The 22,536-nt window shown below is 35.0% G+C and overlaps 1 protein-coding gene across 4 annotated transcripts in view; it reads left to right on the plus strand.

Moving 5' to 3' along the window:
* LOC148602273 (cytochrome P450 20A1-like) overlaps positions 1 to 19,729 on the plus strand; it is a 33,707-nt gene extending 13,978 nt beyond the window's left edge. For 2 of the 4 annotated variants that reach the window (XM_088551607.1, XM_088551609.1), the window contains 8 exons: positions 569 to 714; positions 1,561 to 1,728; positions 2,643 to 2,718; positions 3,586 to 3,765; positions 8,212 to 8,332; positions 10,822 to 10,933; positions 11,990 to 12,054; positions 19,201 to 19,729. In XM_088551607.1, the coding sequence (XP_088407733.1) occupies positions 569 to 714; positions 1,561 to 1,728; positions 2,643 to 2,718; positions 3,586 to 3,765; positions 8,212 to 8,332; positions 10,822 to 10,933; positions 11,990 to 12,054; positions 19,201 to 19,450 (1,118 nt within the window). In that variant the 3' untranslated portion in view covers positions 19,451 to 19,729. Of the gene's footprint in view, positions 1 to 568; positions 715 to 1,560; positions 1,729 to 2,642; positions 2,719 to 3,585; positions 3,766 to 8,211; positions 8,333 to 10,821; positions 10,934 to 11,989; positions 12,055 to 13,717; positions 14,219 to 19,200 lie in introns of those variants that run through there. The other 2 variants (XM_088551608.1, XM_088551610.1) reach the window with 2 other exon arrangements.
* The last annotated feature ends 2,807 nt before the right edge of the window (positions 19,730 to 22,536 follow it).

Raw genomic sequence — 22,536 nt, forward strand, 5'->3', positions numbered from 1 at the left:
AACAGATATTAGACCGTGTAAGTCTATTACAAGTTCTATGCACTACGGGAGTAACAAGTGTTGTGGTAGGACTGTAGACCCTCTTTGACAGTTGTGAGTATAGAAGTTAAACGTTTTGAAAGAGGTTTGGTGGTACATTTTGCAGATCCAGCTATGAAACGTTGTTTATGTGGATTCTTGTGAAGTTTAGCAAAGGATTGGCTAAAACTGTGTTACTTTTTTTTTTTTTTTTTGGGGGGGGGGGGGGCGGGGGGATTTACTGGTTTATATCCACAAAGACAGTCGAATTTTCTCCTAGATGCTTTAGTTTTATAATGCAGGAAATGAGGGGAATAATGGATATACGGAAAGTGCTATCTTTTTCAACTTTATTGTTATAGTGTTATTTAATTATATATTGTCTTTCTTGTTATTTGTTCTCGTCATATTATGTGTTTTTGGTTGTGTTTTTGTCCACGAATTTCCCTCCTCGACCCCCTATTTGTTATTGACACCAAGGTAAATTTTCTGAAATTTCAAGCTCCATTTTTGAGCCAATGAGCAACTTTCAACAATCTTTCTTTTACAGCTGAGCTGTTCGAATCGATTGAATTCACCTTGAACACAAATTGTTTACACTATACAAATAAACAAGAAGGCCGGAATAGGAGGAGTCATTATGGCCAAGCTTTTACCTATGATGCAATAAAAAAATATTATGAGACTTTCCAACAGGTAAGCTTAGATTTTAGTTTGACTTTACTACCTTTGTTGGTAAGTCGATGAGAATGCGTGACGTATACTTCCGTGATCACGGTTGGACTTCGGTAGAATCAATCAGAGCTCTTCTACCTTCCTCGTTACACAAAAGATTTATTAGCAGAAATGACCGAGTAGTTCCGACTGGGGTAGAACAAAAACATTTCCTCCCAGAAATATGTATATATAGCCTGCTCCGCGCATGCTTGTCGACTATCTCACAGTATGAAAGGGTCTATATCATATCTCAGGGTAGCGTCCTTTTCAAATGCGAGAGGTCGATTCGATCCTGGCCTTTTTGGGATTGGCAGTCAATGTTTTAAGCACATTGCATATAGGAAATAGAGTGGTGACAGATTACTTCAGAGACAGACTTGTGTGTCAACGTTGACTGGCTAGAAGAAATTAGACATTCCACTTAAAACAACTATGAATAGAAAAAAAAATTCTGAATAGATAATTGGCATGATTTTACTGGAATAATGAAGCAGGAAATGGTCAATAGCGATCTTGACTGTGCATATAATTATTGAAAGAGAATTTTTTTTTGTAGGTCGAAATATAAATAGTGCTTGAATTAGAGTGGTTTTTTTTTTTCGATTTCTGATATAATACCATATTCCGCAGTTTTATTTTACATACCGACATTTACAAGAGTAATCAAGGGAATCAAGATTCTTTCAAGATTCAATAAATGTATAAATAAAATGGGTACTTTTTTCGTATTTTGACACATGCCCTCTGGGTAATCTTGCATGTGTCTTGGATAATATGCTACTGTAATAATTATAAACGCTATTAAGTTACCACTAATGTTTTCAGGTGTCAGATGACCTTGTAGAAAAGATTTCGTCTTTAGTGGAAGAAGAACACGTAGCCCTCAGCCAGTATATGAATGAATTCGCTGTAAAAATAGCTTTGGTGTGTTTAATGGGCGATAGATTTCGTAATGATCAAGATGTGTTGGAATTCAGGAGGTTATATGGTATTGTAAGTTTAGAAAAATCACTAAGCCTCGTTCTCATATCATTTTCCTTACCGGAATTTCCGATGTATTAAGAACGTTACGGTACTGAAATCCAAAGACCGCATTTCAGTGTTTGCTTCCGAGATCTCGAAACGGTGCATTATTATGTGAAATCTTCTATTTCTCTCTATATATCTCTCTTGTTTTTCTTAACATTATATCATGAAAAAATATATAGTTGTCATTTTAATCGATTTTTTTTTCACAGAAAGATGTTTCGCTTTTAATACTGAATATACTGTTTGGAGCATAACAGCAAAGTGAATCAAAAAGTCAATTATTAATTGTAACAAAATCAATGATTCATTGCCATAACACAGTCACATGGTGTATGCATGACTGTTGAAAGTGGGGCTGCATGTGGTAAAAAGCTATAAAAAGAAACAGAAAGGGAAAATGTACTTATTAAAAAACTAAACAAAACTTAACATATGCAAAATGTCAAAAGAAAACCACAATGAACTGTAAATTGGCGATAAAATTAACAAATGAATTTCCAAACAACGGAAAAAATTAGTACCATCCAAAAAAGTATTAAAATGAAGTGAAAATGAAAAAGTTAAAAATTCTCGTGAAATTATACGGACTCGTGTGATATACCCTACTCAACCAATCAAAACATTTAAGTGAAGGATATAGAAGTTCTATTCCTTGGAATTAAATGTTTACTTGCTGTAATTTCCAATCATTTTTTGTTTCCCAAAAATTAAGCTAGAATACTGCTTTATAGACCATTTTGTGCTAACTGTAGAACAGTCGATGCTCAATGCTCAATACACACTTCCGCGAGGAAAATTCTTTTATTCAACCCAAGCCCTAACTCCCGGAAGTGTGTATTGGGCATATTAATAATTATGAATTTACTTCTTTTCACAAGATATTTTCTGGATCTTTTAAAGACTTAAAAGATCTACCTGACGCTGAAAATCCAAGAATGAAAACTTTAGAACAAGGTAAGTATGAACAATTAATAATACATTTTGTAATGTCTGGTTAAATATATAAAATATCAGGGTATTGTCAAAAAATACAGTCTGTATTTGCATATGAAGCTTGGGGTGGGACAAAATATCAGTGGCAAATGTAGGGAAAATGTGCAGGGGGTTTGCACTATCTCTTTTTTTAAATTTGTCATTTCCATGTATAAATCGGCACAAAATGGCAAATAATGTCCTAGCACGTCCCCACTTTCTGAGGTACCCCGGCTGGCACCCCTTCCTTTCCAAAGTGCCTGGATCAGCTCCTAAATACTTCTTCAATACTTTGCGTGGATATCTTTTTCCAACAGTATATTCGATGCTTTCTCACCTTAACAGGTTAGTGAATTATATTGTGTCAGTGAATAAATGACTAATGGGAACAATAGAATGGATGGCATAAAAAGAAATTGCGGTGATAGGAAAAGTAATCAATGGAACCATGATTCGAGAGGAAATCAAAAGAATATATTACAATTATCACGACTTGACATGAAAAAACACACACAACAAGGAACATGCAAGAACCAAAACAAAAACAAAACAAAACAAAGAAAAACACTTACAAATAAACAAAAGTAAATGACCAACCCGGACTCCTCTAAAACCTTGGAGCATAGACCAGGTGCATAGGTAGATTCATCCTCTGTTTTCCTAGAAACACCCGCCGTGTTGCTCATATGTCACGTTCAGTGCAGAGGAGCTATGACACGGTTAACAAATCGGTCTCATATTGCTGAAAGATACACCATAACGATCCACGAGTTAAAAAATCGTTGGAAAATTCGTTCTGTATGTTTGTCGTACATGGTTTTAACGTGATGATTATCTTCTATTTTAAAGCAAAAATAAAACTCTTGAATATTATTGGGCAGACAATTGAACAGAGACGAAATAATCCCCCAAAGAAAAAGGGGGAAGAACTCCTGATAGATCTATTGATAGAATATTGGGAGGATGATGAAATGACGAAGATTGAAAGTTTGATGTTTTTGGCTGGTGGTAACCATACAACTGCGAATTGTACGTTGTTAGATTTATATATGTTTATACCAAACAATCTATATATATATATAAAATCGTCTAAATAATAGTCAACAATCACTTTACGGGGTGATGGATCGTTAAAAACGATGCGAAACATAACAATAAATTAAATAAACGTCTAAATGTATTTAACATCACCAGAAGATGTAAAATTTAAATTTAATATTTCGGATAACAGATATCCTTCCTCATCATAAAACTTATAAAACTCACAAAACTTAACGAGCATAAAACTCACAAAGTTCAAGATCAAAACAGATTCAGAAGCTGAATCGCGTACGCTGTGGGTGATTGTACCTTTATCAAAGGCTCACATAAGCAACTGATGAGGAGCCTAAATGAAAATAACAAAGAGGGTCTTTTTATCAAAGTTACAATTAACTGTGGAAAACTCCGTGCTCATTTGTTATCGCGTGGCTATAATTCAACAGATATAGATCAAGAATTTGAACGTGATAACAAAATCAGCCGTAAAGATCTCATCGAGTACAAACCTAAGAAAAAGAACAAAAGGGTCCCTTTTGCGCTTACATACCATCCAGCCTTTGGGAAACTCTCGCAGCAACTGCAGTCAAATTCGGAAGACATTCAAAAACATCCCAAGCTCTCCAAGCTCTTTCCTGGGGCCCCGGTCCTGGCATTTCGAAGACCTAGGAGCCTAAGAGATGCCCTAGTAAGAGCAGAGATTTCATCTCAGCCCAAACAAAATACAACGGGCCAGTGTCGACCATGTGGAGAAAAGAGATGTAAGACCTGTACCCAGATGCTGCACACCAAAACTTTTAAAAGCTACTGCAGTGGAAAGGAATTTTGCCATTTTTTGCGACGTAACTTGCAAAACCGAAAATACCCTATACCTTCTCCACTGCTGATGTGGTATGCAGTACGTTGGCGAAACAGAACAACCTTTCAACAGGCGTATGAATGGTCATCGCAGTGCCTACAAATGCAAACCAGACCTCCCTCTAAGTCGCCATCTTAGATCTGCCGGACACACCCAGGAGGATCTCCACAACATTGTTATGACGGTCATAGAACATAATAAAAACTGGCCAAAATGTAAAAGAGTATCTCGGGAAAGCTTTTGGATGAAGAAATTGCAAACAACGTCTCCAGATGGAATTAACGAGAAAAAATAATTCATTTTTAGGTCTTGGTCTAAGGCTGGTACAGCACTACTTGCTATACATCAATACGCCGTACTACTATATTTGGACTTTTTATTTTTTTTAAATTGTTTTCCACAGTTAATTGTAACTTTGATAAAAAGACCCTCTTTGTTATTTTCATTCATTAGCCCCGTGCAGGTCCAGGTGTTAAAAGAATAGGCCTGCAGCAGCGCTAAGCTTGTCGTAAAATAGTGCTCAGAACCTTAGCCGGGGGCTAGGACGCTCTGCCCGCAGAGCAACTGGGATGTGTGCCCCAGGTGGTGGAATGGGGTACCCCTGATGTGTTACATGCTGGGGTTGTCAGGCTATAATACGGAAAACCTGAGCGAAAACCATAGTGGTGCACCGTGTTAGGAAAGATGCCACGTTCCTCGCACGTTAAAGAACCCTACTGTGGTATTCTCCCGGAGTAGGAACCATAGGGCTCCGCCACAGGAGGCTAAATTGCCCGATCCTACCCACCTCTCCCTATTTCCAGTGGCAGTCAAAATTTGCCGACCCCATTGTCCTTGTGTCCCATCCCTTTTTCATTTCATTATCATTTCATGTTCATTTTATCATCAATTTCATGTTCATCGTCTGAATATAGCTGTAATATTGCTGCTCGGACGTTAAACCCCAACAAAAAACTGTTATTTTCATTCAGGCTCCTCATCAGTTGCTTATGTGAGCCTTTGATAAAGGTACAATCACCCACAGCGTACGCGATTCAGCTTCTGAATCTGTTTTGATCTTCACCTTTGTGACTTTTATGCTCGTTAAGTTTTGTGAGTTTTATGCTCATATAGTTTTATGAGTTTTATGCTCATATAGTTTTATGAGTAGGAAGGATATCTGTTATCCGAAATATTCAATTTAAATTTTACCATCTTCTGGTGATGTTAAACATATTTAGAAGTTTATATATATATATATATATATCTATATATATACAACGTCTCAGAATGTGACGACTCTATTCTCTACACTGCTCCATCGGATCAAATTGATACAGGGAAGATAACGTAAACTTATAGAATGGTCTGAAAAATTCCCAACGATGTTAGAACTGTCAAATTTGCGAAGCAAATTTTTGTCGTTCCCTCCGCGGGACTCGAACTCATACCGCTGTGACATCTATGGCAACACCGCCTGCACTAAGTGCAGCGCCCTAGACCACTCGGCCAGCTAGGCTATATAAAAATATAGCTTTCGCTGACCGGGTGATTCCTCCTCGTAGGATTAATCTAGGGCTGTAACTTAGTACACGATGTATGGTAGTACGGGACTGTTCATCTAGGTGTTATTATGTAGGATAGAGGATCAAATTAATGATGCATGTCACAACAAATCAATATTATACAACGTCATCGGAATGTGACGACTCTATTCTCTACACTGCTCCATCGGATCAAATTGATACAGGGAAGATAACGTAAACTTATAGAAGGGTCTGAAAAATTCCCAACGATGTTAGAACTGTCAAATTTGCGAAGCAAATTTTTGTCGTTTCCTCCGCGGGACTCGAACTCATACCGCTGTGACATCTGTGGCAACACCGCCTGCACTAAGTCCAGCGCCCTAGAAAAATATATATATATATATATATGGAAAGGTCTGAAAAATTCCCAACGATGTTAGAACTGTTAAATTTGCGATGCAAATTTTTGGTTGTTCCCTCCGCGGGACTCGAAATCGTACTGCTGTGATATATAGCCTAGCTGGTCGGGTGGTCTAGGGCGCTGGACTTTGTGCAGGCGGTGTTGCCATAGATGTCACAGCGGTACGAGTTCGAGTCCCGCGGAGGGAACAACCAAAAATTTGCATCGCAAATTTAACAGTCCTAACATCGTTGGGAATTTTTCAGACCTTTCTATACGTTTACATATCTTCCCTGTATCAGTTGGTAATCAATGTTATCAAACATTAACAAATATGTGTGTTGTGTGATTTAAAAACAAATGTGTAGATCGATATACAGCAAGCACGCAAAAGCAAAGGTTTCGAAATAGGTAGCCAAAACCAGCACTGATAAATTTCACCAGTGTATAAATCAAAAGAGCTACATTATTATAGCCCCATGTTTACTACTAGGAATGAAACCTCAGTGTTTTAGGATTTACAATTTTGAGGTTCTGGGAATTTAGTAAAAAGTACATGAAATATGATTTGTGGTCAGAAATTCTAAATACTAGGTCGTTGGATACCGTCAAACGATGGGGAATGAATCCTTAGAGTACATGTGTATAATCAAAATTGAACTGGAAGAGAGAAAATATTTCGATACTTTGAAATCGCTCTGATACGAACACTATGTTTTTACATTTATGAAAATAAATTATTTGTGTCGATGTATGTGGAAAATAAATATTTTGACCATTAACATTATGGTGAAAATAATTTTTTTTTCGTCCGTTAACATGGTGAAAATAAAACAGTTTGACCGTTAAAATGGCGAAAATAATATTTTGACCATTAACCTGGTAAAAAAATAATGTCACAGTTAATATGGTGAAAATAAATAGTTGGCCGTTAACATGGGGAAAATAAATATTTTGAGCCGAAGACGTCATCCAAGGTACCGCTTAATTTCAAATGGTCGTCCCCTAAATGATTGTGCATGCAGATTCTGTTGGTAATATGTCAATCCTTGACTTCATGTCCGTTTGTAACATGAGACTTCCAGTGGCCGATCGCGAGGGGATGGAGGGGGGCGGCATTCCCCCTCCCCTTTTTATTGGAAAATTTGTCATTTGACAAGAGCCGGCAATAATGTATTTATGACACCTTTTTTTAGGAACCCCGGCTGTCATTCCTCTTTTCCAAAGTATCTGGATTTGACCATGACTTTATTCCTTGCACATAATAGAACCTCTCGGGAAGTACTTGGCTTCCTATTTTGATAGTGTTGGTTTAGAGTATTTCCTTCCTATTTTGATAGTATTGGTTTAGAGTACTTCTGGTAATTGTTTGTTTCATTCTCTCTATATATTTGATTCTAATGCTGCTGGTGAATCTGAGGTTACTCCTTGAAACACGTTAACATGGTTGGTCCAGGCCCCTAGTTTTTATCGCAGTCCGAGCTGCTCATTTAGATTTACTTTTCTTTCTTTGTATGTTTTAAGTTTGTTATGTCATGTTCTTGGTTGCCTTTGTCTGTTCTCCCTGTCTGGTCTTTACCCTTTAATTTCCGCTCGAATCTTGGTTCCTTTGGTTACTCTTTGTATTTATCAAACACTTTATTTCCATTTTCTATTTCGCATTCTATTTGCAGTATTAACATGGCTATTTCACTTCTTGGCAACACATCAGAATATCCAGGAGAAAGTTTTCAAAGAAATCAAAGACGTGCTTGGCAAAAATAAAGTTGACCATAACACTATAAATAATTTAGTGTAAGTAGTGACGTCATCAAGTACAGTAAAACCTGTCTAAACCGAACACTTTTTTGGAATTAGTTCTGTTAAATTATTTTAAACTGATATAATATGAAAATATCTGGTTTACACAGGATTTCCTGTTTTAATGAACAAAATTCTGTTGACAGTGTTTACAGTATTATCATTATAACATGCAAATACAAGAAAAAGCAGAAACATACCCATGTCAAAAACCCTACGATCTGACAATATAATGTCACATAAGGATGATTTCTTTACCTTGAAAGATCATTATTTGATCGCTGTATCACTGGATTTGTTCAGAATGTGTTCAATGGAATGTTAGAAACGAAAGTTTTTGACAGAGTTGTCTGCCCTTGGAATGTTCATTTCCAGTGCATTTTAATGCAATTATAACACAATTTACCAAAAAGATATGGATTCTGATAGTGCAAATAGTTAAATTAAACTTTCAAAATCGTGTTGTTTTTTTTTTTTTTTTTGGTTTTGTTTTGTTTTTTTTTGTTTTTTTTTTTTTTTTTTTTTTTTTTTGCTTTTTTCGTACCCACTGCCTGATTCTTACAGAGACGACACTTAAATATTTCTTTTCGAACCGATGTGTGTTTTTTTCTTATCATTCTAACAAAAAAATCAGTTGATTCCTTTATCTGACTTAATCTCTGCTAGACTTATTTAATCGGTAAATGAAGAGTATCTATAACTAAAATTGTTTTCGAAAGTCGAAATTTTAGACAAATAAAAATAAAAACAAACATATAGAAAACATATAAAAATATTGACAGTTGAACAAAAAGAATTAAAACCACAACTTTTAAAAACGATAAGCAACTAAATATCGATAGAAAGTACCGAAGTATCAGGAGGAAACCCCCCTCCCCCCCAAAAAAAAGCAAACAAAAAAACATGGCATCAACGTGAAAAGTGAAAACAAACACAATCTACACACACAATGTGCTGAACCGAATAAAATACATGTATATTACACATAAAAAACTGAAGATAGGGAAAAAAAGACGGCACACAACGAACTGGAGCACTAGCAACGAGAATTCTCTAAATACGTGAGTGACATCAAGTGCTCAGGAAGGGTTTTAGTCTGCCGCTCGGCCAGCTACACCTTGTCCATGTCAAAATCAGACGGATCCTATGATATGTATTGTACATGGTAAATTTTATCCCACTGATTTTTTAGCTCACCTGGCAATATGCCGTGTGAGCTCTTGTCATCACTTGGCGTCCATCGTCGTCGTCGCCTGTCGTCGTCATCAATTCTTCAAAAATCACCTCTGAAACTACCCCGTGCAGGTCCGGGTGTTAAAAGAATAGGCCTGCAGCAGCGCTAAGCTTGTCGTAAAAGGCGACTAAGTAGTGCTCAGAAACCTAGCCGGGGGCTAGGCGCTCTGCCCACAGAGCAACTGGGTTGTGTGCCCCAGGTGGTGGAATGGGGTACCCCTGGCGTGTTACATGCTGGGGTTGTCAGGCTATAATACGGAAAACCTGACCGCAAACCATAGTGGTGCACCGTGTTGGGAAAGATGCCACGTTCCTCGCACGTTAAAGAACCCTGCTGTGGTATTCGATAGGAGTAGGAACCTTTGCGCTCCGCCACAGGAGGCTAAATTGCCCGACCTTACCCATCCCCCTTTTTCTAGTGGCAATCAAAATTTGTCGACCCTATTATCCTTGTGACCCATCCTTATTTTTTTTCATTTCATGTTCATTGTCTGAATATAGCTGAAATATTGCTGCTCGGACGTTAAACCCCAACAAACAAACAAACTGAAACTACTACATGGGTTTGGATGAAACTTATCCTGCACAAAATAGCTGTTTATATTTTTGATCAGTGAAAAAACATTGCCGCCGTCACTGAAAATAGAACAATTGGGTCAGACAGCATTTTTTTTTTTTTTTTTTTTTTTTTAAATTTTTTATTTATTTTTTTTTTTTTTTTGTTTTTTTTTTTTTTTTGGCATATATCTCAAAAACCGTTAGATTTAACCAAATTCCGACATGGGTAAAAGTGTTAACAATGATGAGATCTATCCGTGATGTAATTTTGATGAACATCTGTTGACCAATGTTGGAGTTATTGCCCTTTTTTGCTTTTTTTTTGTTATTACTTTCAAAAATTTTCTTCTCAGAACCTATTATACACAATTTTATAAAAGTTTGTAATACTGTTTTAAGGCTATCCTGCACAAAATGACCGTTTGGAATTTTGATTGATGAAAAAACATGGCCTCTATTACTAGAAATATAATAATGGGGTCGAAATACAAATAACTATTAAACCGTTGAATTTAGCAAAGTTCTTATGGAGAGTAATAATGTTCACAGTCAGAAGGTGAACCTTTGCCGAAATTTTCAAAATGGACACTCTCTTGAAATGAATGTAAATCTGTACGAAGGGATTTCAAAATATTTCTCTTATAGAAACGTTTTTGGATTTTTCGGGTTCTTTATAGACACTGTATTTTCAGGTACACAAGACAGGTGATTGATGAAACTTTAAGATGTAGTGTTATAGCTCCATTCTGTACAAGAGTTCAGGATTTCGACTCAGAAATTGGTGGCTACAAGATACCCAAGAATGTATGTACAAATGATCAATGTTACTTCTGTCTACGATTTGTTTATTGATATAAAAAATACAGGGCCACGGTGAACTAATCTGGTATCTATATCAGATAAAAAAAAAACGCACCACAAATGATTGTCTTACTAGGATGCTTGACAACAGCCATTGGCATGCTCACCTTTATCAATTGCGAAATTTATGAAAATAGTGCATGTGTGTGTAAATGAATGCATTTTAATGTGTTTATCCAGGATTTTGTTTTGGTGTATTGATCATATTATAGCATGTAATTTGAAAAAGTTAAATCTTATTCTCTTTACAAGCCTGAATCTTCAATTTTCATTTTATTATAACAAACTGTGGTAACAGTCGTAAACTGACACATAACGTAGAATTTGCATTTGAAAACGTTGGTGGTTCCACGACAGAAGGCTTGAAATTGTATAAACATTTCTTGTCACAAATTTATTCGATAATTGAATCAGGACAGAGATATTTTTGTGTTGGTGAATTTGCCATCTCCTACGCACACATAAATTTTTAATGACACCTTATACCTTTTTAGTTTATATTGCTACCGTCAAATCTAAGATTGGCGCTTACAAATCTCCATATACACTTTCAATAACAATATCCTCTGGCTTAGTTAGATTACTCTTTCTAAAAAAGCAGAGGGCGCTTACCCTACCGGTGCACCTGGTCCATGCTCTCAGTTTTTGGTGGTCCGATTTACACATTTATTTTTCTTGCTTTTTAAGTATTGTGTTGGTTATTTTGTGTTCTTTGTTGTGTGTGTCTGATTTCCATATCTTGCCTCGTCTCTTGATAACATCTTTTTTATTCCCGCTAGAATCGTGGTTCCCTTGATTACTTTTTTACACGATTTGCATGGACGACCAGATTTGTCATGTGACTCTCGAGATCTTTGACCCGGACCAGAAATGTTTGATTGATCAATCGTTCAAGATATAATGGATGGGGCAATATCTGTATGGGGTGAAATAAAATCAATATTTTCGTTTCAGTAAATTGAATAATTTTGCGTTTAAACTGTTATAATTTGATTATAGACTCCCGTAATCCATGCTCTTGGAGTTAGCTACCAAGATGAGAGAATATGGGAAGACCCAACCAGGTATTTTTCGAAAATATAGAAAATAATACATTACTACCATTCATATCAATATTGCAAATTTCGGTACGCTATTCTGTACATATGTTTCAAAGAGCAACTTCTCATTGATAACATTTAAAGCACTCCAAACAAAAAAAATATCGAAAAGGAAAGTAAAATCTATAGCACCGAGGAGTTATTTCATATGCAATACAATGTAACTGGTTTCAACTTATTTTATATAAGTCATGTCATCTTTTCTTCCTCCTTTATTTATTATACCCCCTCTTGCAAAGTGGGAGAATATAGTGATAGGTGTGTCCGTCTTTCCCTCCATTCCACAGGGAGGACCCATCTTCTACCCGTTACTCCTCCTACACCACTGAATGGAATTGAATAAAACTTTAACCAAATCCTTATCAACAAAGGTATAGATGCAATTAATTTGGCTAATATCCTCCATCACAAAAACGTAACCAACAACATTCATCCATTTTTTCAGGACAAATCAATACCGATTATTTTATATTTCTATACTTCACCCATTGCATCCAAAATTTTCAATTATAAAAGGCCATTGCAGTACCTTAAGATTGAGGACTTCAATGCTAAACCACCTGACTGTTCTAGCATTAACTTTCCATTCAAACATGTTCCTTCCGGTCACGTCGTTACAAGAGATTTAACCATCATCAAAAACGAATCTCTGTGGAACATCCTTTCTAAAGGTCCCATGTACCGTGAATCACGCTCCATAAATTGGAATTATAATTTTAAAGTTCTTATGGATGCAGTGGAGAACTACGCAAGAAAATGGATCAAACGAGAACAAAAAGACATTGATTCTCTGTCAGAGTGAATGAAGGCTAAATGGATAATTTTGAAACGAATGAAAGTTTTAAATAGTTCAATGAGTGCCAATGCTACATCAGCTTTTTTAAGACCCCAATGTAGCAAAAATATTGTCTACTATAAATGACAGATATGTTGTCGTTCCAGCAGACAAAGCCCAAAACAACTTTGCTTTTGTCTACAAAACGTATTACATCCAATGTTTATTGTCAGAGGTAGACGTAGATAATACCAGTGATAAGTCCTATACTGCCACTACACTCTCAAAAGAAGAAATAGTGGATAACAATAAGTCTGCGCTATCCTTTTTTGGTCTCTCTACCAAAGATGATGATTGATGATTGACCGTCTATGTATTGGATTCCTAGACTCCACAAAAATCCATACAAACAACGTTACATGGCTGGATCTGCAAAATGCACCACTAAACTTCTTTCCAAACTTTTAATTTCTATAGTCACAGCTGTCAAAGACGGTCTCCAGTTTTACCACAACACTTGTTATTCCCGTAGTGGTATTAATTCAATGTGGATCTTGAAAAATTCATAAGATCGTTTGGAGACCCTCGATTCAAGATTATTATCAGAATATAATAGCATTCAAACCTACGATTTTTCAACACCGTATACTATTCCTCATACTCAGTTAAAATCCCGACTCAAAAACATTATTATACATCGCTGTTTCTCCAAAAAAGATGGTATACCTAGATATAATTATATAGTTCTTGGTAGAGATTCCTCATACTTTGTAAAAATAATTCCAAATCATCTTCCAAATATACAGAAGATGTTTTCAAAAAAAATTTTTAATCGACAACATATTTTTTCAGTATGGTGGGCGCGTTTTTCAACAAATGGGCGGCATTCCAATGGGAACAAATTGTGCTCCTGTACTTCCTGACCTATTTCTTCACTCTTTTGAGGCTGATCTGATCCGCAAGAAAGAACATCGTTAAGCTAGATCCTTTAATCTCAGTTTGTTGCCATATAGATGACGTACTATCGTTAAACAATCCTAGTTTTGGGGACTTAATACATCTCATCTACCCGTTGGGCCTACGTAGAAGCTTTTTATGATTTGAAAGTATTTAAATTTTCAAAATGTCATGTTTAATCAGTTGGTTGTCAAGTAAAAACCATTTTGGGTAAAAATAAATCAAGAAGAAATATTTCCATAACTACGGACTACTACATTGGGCCAACGTTGGCCCTACGGAGGCATGCTGTCTGGGAGCTGACAATCACGTTTCTGATTTTCCCATTTTGTCTGATTCTTACAGATACTTAAACTTAATGCTGTTAAGTAATGTGATTAAACATTACAACATTCAGGCAGGCATTGGTTTCTGGCAATATATGTACACTTGAAAAGCATTTCATTTCCTGAAGAAAAAAATCAGTAATAGATTCAAATGTGTCTTAATTACGTGAAAGCAAATAAATCATGGTCACTTTGTCAGGTCACTGTAAGCGTATTCAATGTCGCTGTTTTCAGACAAGCGTGAAAAATAATACCCGCAAAAGTGATTTAAAACACTTTGTATTGTTTATCAATATTTAAAACCACGAAAATTGATACCAGCAAATATGCTCACTTGGTAGAATCCGCGAAAAATAAACACCCGTAAAAACTCGTTTGCATTTATTGTACAATAAAAGTAGTACATGTGTACATTTATTGTACATTAAGAGTAGTACATGAGTAATCAAGGGAACCAAGGTTATAGCGGTAATCAAAAAAAAATGTAATCCAGGGACAAAGACTAGACATGGAAAACAGACATACACAACAAAGAACATAAAGTAACTAAAATAATACAAACAAAGTAACAAAAGCAAATGAGCAACTCGGGACTCCACTAGTGTACATTTATTGTACATGAAGAGTAGAACTTGTGTACATTTATTGTACATTGAGAGTAGTACAGGTGTACATTTTAAGATTGGCTATAGGAGAGTTCGTCGCAAATCTCATATGTGATGTCATATTTATCAATTTGCATATCATTAAGTGTCAAATTTATTGGCAAATACACAACTAAATGAACAATTGACAATTTGATGATAAGAATCCCAATTTTCCTAACTTTATTATAAGTTCTGTAAAATGTTTCATTTAATAAAATAATTCATATTGTGTATGTGAATTTGTACCTCTGTTCCGCCAGGTGACTGACAGATAGATGACCATTTTGTATAATACCCACAAATAACACTATGTCCATAATAACATTTATTCTGAAGTTGACATGATTGTGTAGATATGTAGAAATAACACAAGGCGGTAAAAAGCTCAAAGAGAAAAAAGTAACCCTCCATATAATAATTGACAAAATGAAGTTGATCAAAACACACAATTAAGCAATAAGTTAAAAAAAACAATACAATATAGGGAAGCGTGTAGTGTGATAAAAACTTTGATTATCTCCCTTCAGTTGTTACTTATTCTGTATTGAAGTTAATCAAAAAGTTTATCAAAGCAAAAAAAGGCGAGAATATAGGATACCTAAATTCTTGTTATCTACCCAAAATCATGCAAAGGTAGTGAAATTCTTGTTATCTACCAAAAATCATACAAAGGTAGTAAAAAGGGGCTAATTATTAGTTTACTTTGAAAAGAAACTCACAAAATATTAATAAAGTTATTCAGACGGGGTCATAAATGAATGAAAAAGGTGCATGATAAACTTTGCTCTAAATCATCAAAATAGCTATCTGTAAACAAAAAAAACTTAAGCAATCATGAAATATAAACCTTAAATATAATAATAAAACTTACATTATAGTCTGTCTCAAAAGGATGGAAAAGTAATCATCAGATTAAATCTCACTGCATTGGTACAATGCTGGTACACAATCATACGTAAAACAGGAAACACGAAAATAGTCAGTGATACAAGTATAATGATTGGTAAATGAGCGCATCCTAGGTCAAAAAGGAGAACGAATCTAAAATTATCAAATTCTAAATATAACTTTTTAAAAAACCCAAATCAATGAAACCAATTACAAGGCTATTTAAACTTTTATGAATAAAAAAGTATGTAAACAGCACAACATCTTTTACTTGAATGAATTTGTAATGATAATTATGTATAAACCTTCCCTTGATTATTCTTTATAACTTTATTATTAATTTACATCCATTTTTGATTCTGTAAAATGTTACACTCAGAAAATAACACATATTTTATATGTAAATTTATAACTCTTTTACTTGAAAAATAAATGTGTAGTGATATTTGTATATATGTAAACCTCTTATTTAATATAACATTGTTATTAAAATTCTCAGCTTATACAGTCCCATAACTGAATATTTATTTACAAATTCCATTCATTAAAAGAGTTTTATTTGCAGTTTAGGGAACCAAATAATTTTTAAATAACTTAAGATGATTCAATGTTGATGCCTCATGCTATTACAACAAAAGACACAGGTAAATGACGACGTCACGCCCCATGCTACTTAATGGATTTTATTACAACAAAACCCACAGGTAAATGACGACGTCACGGAGAACTCTCCTATTGCCGAAATCATACAAGTAGTTGCCAGTGCATGTTGGACTGTATCAGCGAATCTATCCAACTAACTGCAGTTGCGATCACTTCTGCCCTCTCTTAAATTCCGTCAGAATCTGTCAGGATTTCTGTTCCACGACAGCAGATAGAACAGAAATCCTGACAGATCCTGACAGAGGCTGTCCTGGGTCAGGACACAATTTGCCCTATTCCCTGACAGATCCGGTTGTTCATGTTCCAATTTTCGTCGGTCATGGTCCAGTCCTGATCACCCATCGTTCAAGAATTATCATTGTTTACATGCATAATTGTTTTACATTCTGTCATGCACCTGTGATATTAATTGAATTAAATAATGTTTCTTTTCTAATATAAGTGTAAAAGTGGTAACCAATAACTTTCAGATGTTTGGTAATTCTCACGAAGTCCAAGATTGACAAAGTACAATTTGAGTGAAAGCTACTTTTAATAATATAAGGGTCACAAATCATTCTAAAAAATGTTAAAATTGACAATTTTAGCATTAAATGGGTGACTGATACCTAAATATTTCGGTCGAAATTCTTCAAATGCCACTTTTAGCTACGAATACGAGTGTGAACACTTCCAATTTACCTACATGGTCTTATATGTGGAAAATGTAGAAATTAAAAATGTTTCATGTTAGTGGCTGTGACACCTGTATTTAAGTAAAAATTCTAAAAATTCTGCAAAATGTATGAGTGCGAGCAGTTTTAATTTTCATATTGGCCTAAAACTATTGACTAAAATGCTTATTTTTTTGAATACAACTATCAGGTGGGTGTCTATGACACATATATTTCTGTCAAAATTCTTCAAAGATGTCATATTCTTGCAAAATGTATGAGTGGGAGCACTTTTTATTTCTATGAGGGTCTAAAATTAATGACTGAAATGCTAATTTTTCAGTATAACTATCATATAGTAGCTATGACATATTAATTTGAGTAAATATTCTTTAAAAAATGTCATATTCTTGCAAAATGTATGAGTGTGAGCACTTTTAATTTCCACGGGGGTCTAAAATTATTGACTAAAATGCTAATTATTTCAATATAACTATAATATAGGGGCTGCGACATATTAGTTTGAGTCCCAACTTCTTTACAAATATCATGTTCTTGCAAAATGTATGAGTGGGCACTTTTAATTGCCATGAGGGTCTAAAATTAATGACTGAAATGCTATTTTTTCAATATAACTACCATGTGGTGACAGCCACACATTAATTTGAGTCAAAATTCTTTATAAAAGTCATATTCTTGTAAAATGTATGAGTGTGCACACTTTGAATTTCCATGAGGGTCTAAAATTAATGACTGAAATGCTAAGTTTTTCAATATAACTATCATATAGTGGCTGTGACATATTAATCTGAGTCAAAATTCTTCAAAAATTTCATATTCTTGCAAAATGTATGATTGTGAACACTTAATTTCCATGACGGTCTTAAATTAAAGACGAAAATGCTAAATTGTTCAATATAACTATCATGTGGGTGGCTGTGACACATTTATTAGAGTTGAAATTCTTTAAAAATATCATATTCTTGCAAAATGTACGAGTGCGAGCACTTTTGATTTCCATGAGGGTCTAAATATTAATGACTCAAATGCTAAAATTTTCAATATAACTACCATGTGGGTGACTGCGACTTATATATTTCATTCAAAATTCTTCAAATTTTAAAACCTATATAAACATCAGTCAAATTTCTTCGAAAATGTCATATTCTTTCAAAGTGTATGAGTGTGAACACTTCAAAGTTCCATAAAGTTCTAACATTTCTGTATAAACTGTTTAAAATTGTCAATGTATACAGGTACCTTGTATCATACCGGTGTCTAGATCTGCAACCAAAAGAATTCAGTATAAATTGTTTAAAGTCAGGGGCGTAGCAGGTACGACAGGATATATTTTTGGTTGGTGCTGCATGTCATACATAAAAGTCGGGAAAAAAATTGAAAAAAAATCAAATTTAAACATAGCAAGGCTTCATTCCCGTCGTACGAATCGGGATTCGGGTGTTACGCCTTTTTTCGGAATCACGTATATAAAGAAATTACCCCTGTTCCTCATAGTGCTGTGAAAAAAGTTCTCATCTTATTTAAAAAATTTAAACAGTTTCTGAAAGGAAAAACATTTCTGTACATTTTATAGGTGCATTTTGGTTCTTGTGATGTGAAGCCTAATCTCCATAATGATTTTTAAATATACCCCTATCTTGTGAAAACACTGGGATTTCCCATGCTATTTATAGACCCTTCACTTCCGGTGACCAGTACTGCACTGCAAGTCTGCTAACCCCACATGCCATTCTGAGGATTGTGAGCTGACATATGTAGAATCATGCTGATATATAGTCCTCTGCAAGTTAAAGTTAAGGTAAAGTCCAGAGAAGCCATTGAATATTGTCAAATTAGCATAGAAGCCTATGGGAAGTGGAATTAGTGGTTTTTAGCCTATATACTGAATAAAATTCAGAGAAGTATTCTCGAGCTAATGACTGTCAGAATCTGTCAGAAACTCTTCTAATCTACGTATCTGTTCTACATAGAACAGCTCCTGACAGAAGGGTGTCCGGACCCATGACAGATTGTGACAGAGCTTGTCCAAAGCCCTGACAGACCCTGACAAGGTGTGTCGCGGGTCAGAACAGTTTTTGACAGTTTAGAACTGTTCTATGACAGCGAATCCTGACAGGATTGAAGAGAGGTTAGAAGTGATCGCAACTGTATTTTATATTTATATAAATATTTTTTTTTAGATTTAATCCTGACCGCTTTTCTTCTGAGAATAAAATGAAGCGACACTCTCTTGCCTTTAAACCATTTGGATTTGCTGGAAAGAGGATTTGTCCAGCTTATCGGTTTGCCTATGCTGAGGTCACTGTTCTCATTGTGACCTTACTACAAAAATTTAAATTTAATATGGTGGAAGGTCAGGTGATCACTCCGATCTATGGATTTGTTACATCCCCAAGCGAAGAAGTGTGGGTTACAATTGAGAAAAGATAGACTTGAGACAAATCCAATGTAGTGGAAATCAGTAAATACTGCAATGCAGTTGGCTTAAAATTGCAATAACAAATACTGGAATTTTTTTATTGTTAAACATAATTATGTGCATTTTTTCTCAAACTAAAAAATTAACTTGTTTATCTGACTAAAATTACAAAGTTGTAATCAATTATGCATGCGTTGATTTATGAAATTACAATAAATCGTAAGAATCATTTTATTGTGTACAATTAATTGGTAACTGCTTAGCATAAACAATAAATTGTCTAGATAAAATTTGTATTTTCTTTTAAGTGGTTGATTTTTTGTGACGTATACATCTCTCCTAAAACACGTAACATCATAAGTAAAACAACGCAGTTGAGATTTATACAATCATTGTTATAGTAGTGAACCAAGATGGCAAAATACAGTAAAACCTGTCTCATCCAAATCATAAACAATCTGATAACCTGTCTAAACCAGGCACACTTTTAAAAGTACTTCTACCTCTAAGAATCAATCAAAATGTATATATAAGGTGTGGCACATAAAGAAAAAACGCAGAGATTTTATTGCATTAACCAATTAATTATACCTAATAACCACCAGAAATAACCATCAAAGTGTTGCAAAATTTGCCTTTTTATCAATTTAGATCGAAGATCAGAATTGATATAGCAGTCACCAGAACCTTCAGATTTGTATAACCTGTTAACTTCTGAAATCATCTTGCACTACCGCTGTCCCACTGGCATACCCTACTAAGATTCAAATGCAGATAGTTGGGTCCACTTCATAGGTGTTTTTAATGTATTATATTAAATTCTATGCCATTTACGCTCATAAACAAATCCAATAAACAACGTTAACTTTTACTGCGAACTAAATAATAATGCAATTCATTTGATATATATTAACAACGATCCAATTAAAAATAGTTGATCTCTAACCTCTTATCAGTACCTGTTTGTTTCCGTGCATTTACTCGAATAAACCAATCGTTCATTGTAATATATTCAATGTGTCGATATATCAAAGTTGCCTACAAATACAGTATTCTTAGACGAATGATAAACCATTTGATATTTAGCCAGCAATGGTAATGAAAAATCGAGATTATAAATCTAGATCTATAAAGAAGTTCCAGGCAGTGACTACATGCTCTGTTCCAGACCAATATTTACCGATCACTTTTTTTGCTAAACTTTAAACAAAAGTGTAGCATAACCCCCGAAATCATCCTGATCTACCAACCAATGATGATTGGGGGTTTTTACGGTCTTGACTATCCTTACGGATCTCGCACGACCGCCCATTACGGGGATTCTGTTAGTAATGCCAGTTAGTTGTAGAAGATAGCGGTGCCCAGCCTTCGGGATACCTGACCGAAGAACTCAGAGTATGTCCTACTAGCGGCTGGGCTGCTGTGTTGACGCTCTGGCCTACTTCCAGACCCAAACGTGGGTCCGAGAGCGTTTTCCCACTCTAACTATTTGGGAGTACGTCAACGTGTAGAGTGATCTACATGTACCACCCATTGTATCGAGTATTTTTATTACGGTAATCACGTGACATCGAAAGCCCGGCGATGACAAATTAAAAATGAAACTTTGTTTACATGGGAATTTCGCTAATGCATTTTTCAGGACTGGTGTCAGTCTTTGTTCTGATGATAATGCTTTTTGTAATAATAATTATATTTGGCTATTTGGCATTGTGTTAAAATGCTAGAGCTGTTAAAAATGTATGGCGTGCGTTCACCGCATCAGACATAATTGTTAAAATTGTATTGTAAGAATTCTGAATTTATCACTGGTATTTATATTAAAGCTGCATTAGCTGTCATTTTCATAATTTTTAGCTTCTGTTGAAATATACCTTAACTCTGAATTATTTCTAATTTTCGCCATTACTTCCGAAGATTGCCGATGAGACACATTCACCTAGTTTAAAAATACTTAACCTTGGTGAAAAAAAACAATAACGGATACACAGGTACGCACGTGTCTTGTTTACATTTCATTTCATCTATTTCTTGATTAATTTTCAAATAAATAATGACAATTACTGACCATAATTGTGCCACATTATATTACAATACGTAAATTTCAAAATGATTCTTGCGTTATATTCAAACTTTTATCTTTTACGGCTTGAGTCCGTCTGTCCTCTTTGCCGTTGATTAACAACTTTCGCTTTTGCAATCAGTTTTTTTTTAAGAAGCGACCCTTCCAGCACATGTGCGGATTAAGGTCACCAGAAGTCACATGCATACGAATACGCATACGAATGCATCGCAAGACTATAAATATATAGACACCTATATCATGTATTTAATGCATTTTATTTGTGGATATCAAATGAAATTGTACAGAAAAAGTACACAGGCACTTGGGACCAGGATTTTGTTTTAATTTTCCTCAAAAATATCATTAAATCATTTTGTTTCCATATTTGAGTTACTATGCGTGTTCTCCGACATGTCCGCTATTTATTACTGTTTATACTATGTCTAGTTTTCATCTATATTAGAGAAGTATCTAGAAAGTACCTGTGGAAAAGTACAATTTAGTCGAAATAATTCAAAGGTAAGGCATATTTCAACAGAAACAAAAAATTACGAAAATGACATCTAATGCAGCTTTAAAAAAAGTTGTTTTCACAATATTCTGTAGGTATTATCGGCATTTACAGCTTCGATTGCATTCCTACAAACTTATTGAATCAGCAAAATTCTGTAGAATCGGAACTGAAAAAATTTGGCAGCTAATGCAGCTTTAAAATACGTGTCTCTGAAAATAGGTGCCGTGAAACTATGCGATTTAAATGACACGCAGGTGTCTTTGCGATAACGTGTAGGACTTGAGCTATACATCTTTTCATCTGAGAAATGTAGCTAGTTGAGAGGGACATGTCTCTCAGAGCAGGCTTTATTTCGATGCATGATTGTGACTAAAGTTTGAATGATTTGACAAACAGTTTCGACATGTAGACCTTTAAATTGAATTCGACTTGAAAATTCAGAAACTGGGAAGGACAACTAGTAGTTTGTAGTCCAAGTATGCAGTATGTTGAATGTTTTGTGTTCATGAATTCATCTA

This window comes from Perna viridis, chromosome 11, assembly GCF_037379345.1.
Source record: "Perna viridis isolate PV_CMFRI_1.1 ecotype Kerala chromosome 11, ASM3737934v1, whole genome shotgun sequence".
Lineage (NCBI taxonomy): Eukaryota > Metazoa > Mollusca > Bivalvia > Mytilida > Mytilidae > Perna > Perna viridis.